This window comes from Frankliniella occidentalis, unplaced genomic scaffold (assembly GCF_000697945.3).
Source record: "Frankliniella occidentalis isolate FOCC.00 unplaced genomic scaffold, Focc_3.1 Scaffold28, whole genome shotgun sequence".
NCBI lineage: Eukaryota > Metazoa > Arthropoda > Insecta > Thysanoptera > Thripidae > Frankliniella > Frankliniella occidentalis.
In genome coordinates, this window is record NW_026267158.1 from 991,120 (window position 1) to 995,798 (window position 4,679).

The following is a 4,679-nucleotide window of genomic DNA, read 5'->3' on the forward strand; positions in this document are numbered from 1 at the left end:
TTTATTTATTTGTTGTGTTTGAGATGTGTATTTGAAGATGATGCTGTGCTGCACAATGCAACACTGATGGTTTTATCTTTTTTTTACGTCTTACTTGCCATGTGCTATTCTTTTGTATTGAAGCCTTAATTTATTGATTGCATAATTTTCGTAGAGAATAATAAAAGAAAGAAAACGTACATTTGTTCATTGTGATGATTTGACAGACCTGATATGTTTCCAAAATCTTTTTCCACACTTCCTTTCTACACCCGCGACACCGACCGCGAAGGGCGATCGGTAATTGTGGATTTTGTTTCGTGAGCAGAGGACGTTCACCTCATATGAGGCGAGTTTCCTCAGCCGACTGTTTCAGAAGATCGGTTTTGTACCTCCGTCCTTGTCGCGTGCATCGGGCACCGCCACTAGACGAGAGTGAGAGAGACTTGACGCGCTTTGTGGTGGAATCAGCCGTCACCGTCAGCCTGTGATTGTTATGTTCCCAGGTTTGGGTACAGTGAGGCGGAGTGAGGCACGCCTCTTCACCTCACGAGAAAAAATCCATGGCAGGTATAAGTTTTGAGTTTGTAGAGTCACAAAAGCACAACACCACAAAAAAGGTCGTTCACTCGAAAAATGAGCTATTGCGCAGGCGGCGACGAGGCGGTCCATAAAGATAACGCACGCGCGTGCTCAATAACTTGTCTCGAATAAAAAATAAAGCAACACGAGAATGATTAAGATGTTCGACATTTACATAAAATCGAAACGTAGAGTGTGACAAGAAGACGTGCAAAAAGGTAAATAAAATACGATCTCCCGAACCAATTGGTTCTTAAGCAGCGAAGAGTATGCATATACATGCAGCCGAATCAAGCTGACTTCACATTTTGTCTCATATTTACTGTGAATTGGGGTAGATGGCGTCGGCAACTGACAAACAGGCGATAAATTTATGAGGGATTGACAGGAGTGGGCGACGCGGCGCGCCTGCGTCAAAGCACCGTGGCCATTTGAAGCGCCGCGCGCCTGGCCGCCGCACAGTCGATACTCTCTGACTGACTTCCGTGGTGCTACGATTGGCGTCTGCTGTGACTGGATTGTTTTCGTGCATTTTCTTCGTTAAATTTTGAGAACCCTCTTTGACATTAAGAGCCATCAATTAAGGTGGATTTATGTAAGTTTACTGCTAATAGTTTTGATGACAATTTGGTGAGCGAGGTGGTGTTCATTCACACTGGACTAGTGTCTGATGCGGAGGAACTAACCAACCATTGTTCCAGGAAGTCAAAATGTCAGTTTTAACGATTTTATGGAAAATTACAATTTGACAACAATTGTGACATCGTGGTTAAAACAAGAATATCTGTATGACTAAAACTTTAACGTATCTAGTTACTCATTTTTAAAGAATTTCATGGGATTACAAGTAAGACAACAGCCCCTTTAGCTGTAATTACACAGCACACTCTCCAGGCAGGAGGTTTTGGTTTTATTTTATTTTGACTGCATCTGGATTGAGTTCCAGCTGTTTCCTTGGAAAGTGCCATTCTATCAGGTAAAGGTGTGATGTTTCCTAGCCAACCAGTTCATGTTATGATCCATATCTAAGTTAACCAGAAATCAACAAAAATTTTGTGAGAACCAGTTTAATTATATAATTATTCAGTGTTGTTTTCTTATGAAAGTCAAACGCTATGATGTTGTCATCTTTGTTTTCCATTGCCTCCCACACATTAGAGGTTATCAGATTGTTCTGAGATTGCTGTTGCTGACTGCTGCTACCACAGATCAGCTGACCAAGTTATTTTTTTCTTCCTTAGTAGTTGATTGGTTGTAGCTCGTCAATATATGTTTCAAGGTTACTACTGACCGAGCACTTTGTTGAGTCGTCATATTAAATCTGATTTATTTTCTGTTTAATTTAAAGCTAAGATGAAGCTCCCAGCGTGTGAAACTGGTGTTCCTGACCTTGATGAAAAAATCAGGCAGTATGTGGAATGGGAGACTGTAAGTACTTCATTTTCAAATTTATAAAATTGTGTTTAAATTTACCTAGATTTTAATCAAATTTTTCATGTGTAAACAGAGAGAAGATTACAAGGAGCAAACCCTGCAGTTGGTAAAAGACAAAAAAATTGAAAAGCTGCAGCATCTTTTCCTGCAACGCCTGACTTTTGGAACAGCTGGTTTGCGTGCTGTTATGGGTCCAGGATTCAACTGTATGAATGAAGTTACAATAGTTCAGACAGCTCAAGGTTTACTTCGTTACCTCAAGTGTTGTTTTCCCAATCTCTCAGAGCAAGGGATAATAATTGGTTATGACGGCAGATACAACAGTAAGAGGTAACTCCTCGCCTACCTCAAAAATACAAATATAAATTTAACGCAATATAATGTGACGTCATATTGTTGTTCATCCTTTTCTTTTGTGTTTTAAAGGTATGCTGAACTCACAGCTACAATTTTTATGGGTCAGGGAGTCAAAGTTTACTTGTTCTCCGACCTGTGTCCCACACCATTTGTAGCATTTGGTGTGAGACACTTCCAGACTGCTGCTGGCATCATGGTTACAGCATCTCATAATCCCAAAGATGACAATGGTTACAAAGTGTACTGGAGCAATGGAGCCCAGGTGAATGTCGAGCTTATAAAACTACTTGCGTATATTTTTTTTTACTTTAGAAGGGAATTATTGAATTAATAGTTGCAAAAACTTTTTTACAGATAATATCTCCACATGACAAACTTATTCAGGAGTCTATTCTTGCAAATTTGGTTCCTTGGGATGTATCCAGAGACACATCTATTCTTCAATCAAATAAAAATATGTGCCTAGATCCTTTGGAAGAAATAATGACAAACTATTTTGAACAGTTGAAAAGTGTTCTTCTCAGTCCAACAGTAAATGCAACTTCTCCTCTTAAATTCACGTACACTGCTATGCATGGTGTAGGATACAAGTACATGAAAGAGGCGTTCCATATTGCAGGCTTTCAGGTAAAATTTGCTCTTTATTTCATTTCTGTTGTGAACATGATTCACAAAACCAGACTTACAATTTGATTTGCTTCTTCAGCCTTTCATAGCTGTCGAGGAGCAGAAGGATCCGGACCCTGAATTCTCTACAGTCAAGTTTCCAAATCCTGAAGAGGGGAAAAGCTCCTTGCAACTCTCCATTAAAACTGCCAATGCAAATGGGAGCACCATTATATTAGCTAATGACCCTGATGCAGATCGTCTTGCTGTGGCAGAAAAAGTGTAAGCAAGTGCTTCATTCGGAGAGTCCCATTACTATCAGTTGTAATCAAAAGTAAATAGACATAGGTATTAATTAAAGATGTATCTTTTAAAATTTACAGTGGTGATGAGTGGAAGACATTTACTGGGAATGAGCTAGGTGCTTTGTTGGGCTGGTGGCTTCTCAGGTCATATAGAGAAAAAAATCCAGAGAAGTCTCTTGATGATGTGTACATGCTGAGTAGCACAGTTTCATCTAAAATACTTAGAACAATGGCCCAGATTGAAGGCTTCAATTTTGAGGTAAGACCAGATCAACACCAAACTTTGTTTTAAATTGAAAATTTCTGTGTGAAGAATAATATTCTAGCTGATTTTTATCTAGGAAACATTGACTGGTTTTAAATGGATGGGAAATCGAGCATGTGAACTCATGGCCAGTGGGAAGAATGTAATTTTTGCATTTGAAGAGGCTATAGGATTCATGTGTGGCAGTTCGGTTGTGGATAAAGATGGTGTTTCAGCAGGTGTTCACATTTCAGAGATGGCAACATATTTGAAAATGAATGGAAAAACTCTTAATGACCAGCTGAGTGAGGTGTATAATCAGTATGTATCAAAACTTTTGTTTATTTTCAACTCCTTCAGCTGTGCAATGTATTAATTAATAACAATAATTCTCCTCTTTTTTTTATTGTTTTTTAGGTATGGTTACCATTTATGTAATAATTCATATTTTATTTGCCACAAACCTGAAACAACCAAGAAAATATTTGAAAGACTGCGTCATTTCTCTGGGGAGCTAAAGACCGTAAGATTTGAATCTTCTTTGATATGTCATACTACACTATCTCTATAATTTGTATTGCTCTTTTAAATCCTTACAGTATCCAGCTGACATTCTCGATGGGAAATACAAAGTGAAAGACATTGTTGATCTGACCATTGGATATGATTCAACTACACCAAATGGAGTTCCATTGCTTCCAACTTCTTCATCAAGCCAGATGATCACATTCTCATTTGAAAATGGCCTTGTTATAACATTGAGAACGAGTGGAACAGAACCAAAGATCAAGTATTATTCTGAATTTATTGCTGACCGAGCTTTAAAGTAAGTTTTAAGAATTAATACTGCAGTAGTAAGCAATATTTTGAAATTATACTTTTGCAGTGACATTTCCGTTTTTAGACACTTATGTTTCTGTTTACAACATATTCCCTATATTTTTCTGCCACAGAGATTTGGTTGCTGTTACTACGACATTTGAAGAAATGGTGACTGCTGTTGTTGATGAATATTTGCAGCCGGAGTTAAATGGCATAATTCCAAAGAGTGATTAGCATCCCATTGGAATTGGCATCAATCAAATTTTTCATGTGTAAACAGAGAGAAGATTACAAGGAGCAAACCCTGCAGTTGGTAAAAGACAAAAAAATTGAAAAGCTGCAGCATCTTT

General features: G+C 38.2%; 1 protein-coding gene across 3 annotated transcripts in view; it reads left to right on the forward strand.

The window, feature by feature from the left end:
- Window positions 1-987: 987 nt before the first annotated feature.
- LOC113202846 (phosphopentomutase) overlaps window positions 988-4,679 on the forward strand; it is a 4,749-nt gene continuing 1,057 nt past the window's right edge. Inside the window, exons 1-11 of one of the 3 annotated variants that reach the window (XM_026417285.2) lie at window positions 988-1,156; window positions 1,910-1,989; window positions 2,069-2,325; window positions 2,422-2,614; window positions 2,707-2,979; window positions 3,059-3,240; window positions 3,342-3,522; window positions 3,605-3,828; window positions 3,925-4,030; window positions 4,107-4,333; window positions 4,461-4,495. In XM_026417285.2, coding sequence (XP_026273070.1) covers window positions 1,915-1,989; window positions 2,069-2,325; window positions 2,422-2,614; window positions 2,707-2,979; window positions 3,059-3,240; window positions 3,342-3,522; window positions 3,605-3,828; window positions 3,925-4,030; window positions 4,107-4,333; window positions 4,461-4,495 — 1,753 coding nt within the window. In that variant the 5' untranslated portion in view covers window positions 988-1,156; window positions 1,910-1,914. Of the gene's footprint in view, window positions 1,157-1,407; window positions 1,538-1,909; window positions 1,990-2,068; window positions 2,326-2,421; window positions 2,615-2,706; window positions 2,980-3,058; window positions 3,241-3,341; window positions 3,523-3,604; window positions 3,829-3,924; window positions 4,031-4,106; window positions 4,334-4,460; window positions 4,587-4,679 lie in introns of those variants that run through there. The other 2 variants (XM_052265587.1, XM_026417287.2) reach the window with 2 other exon arrangements.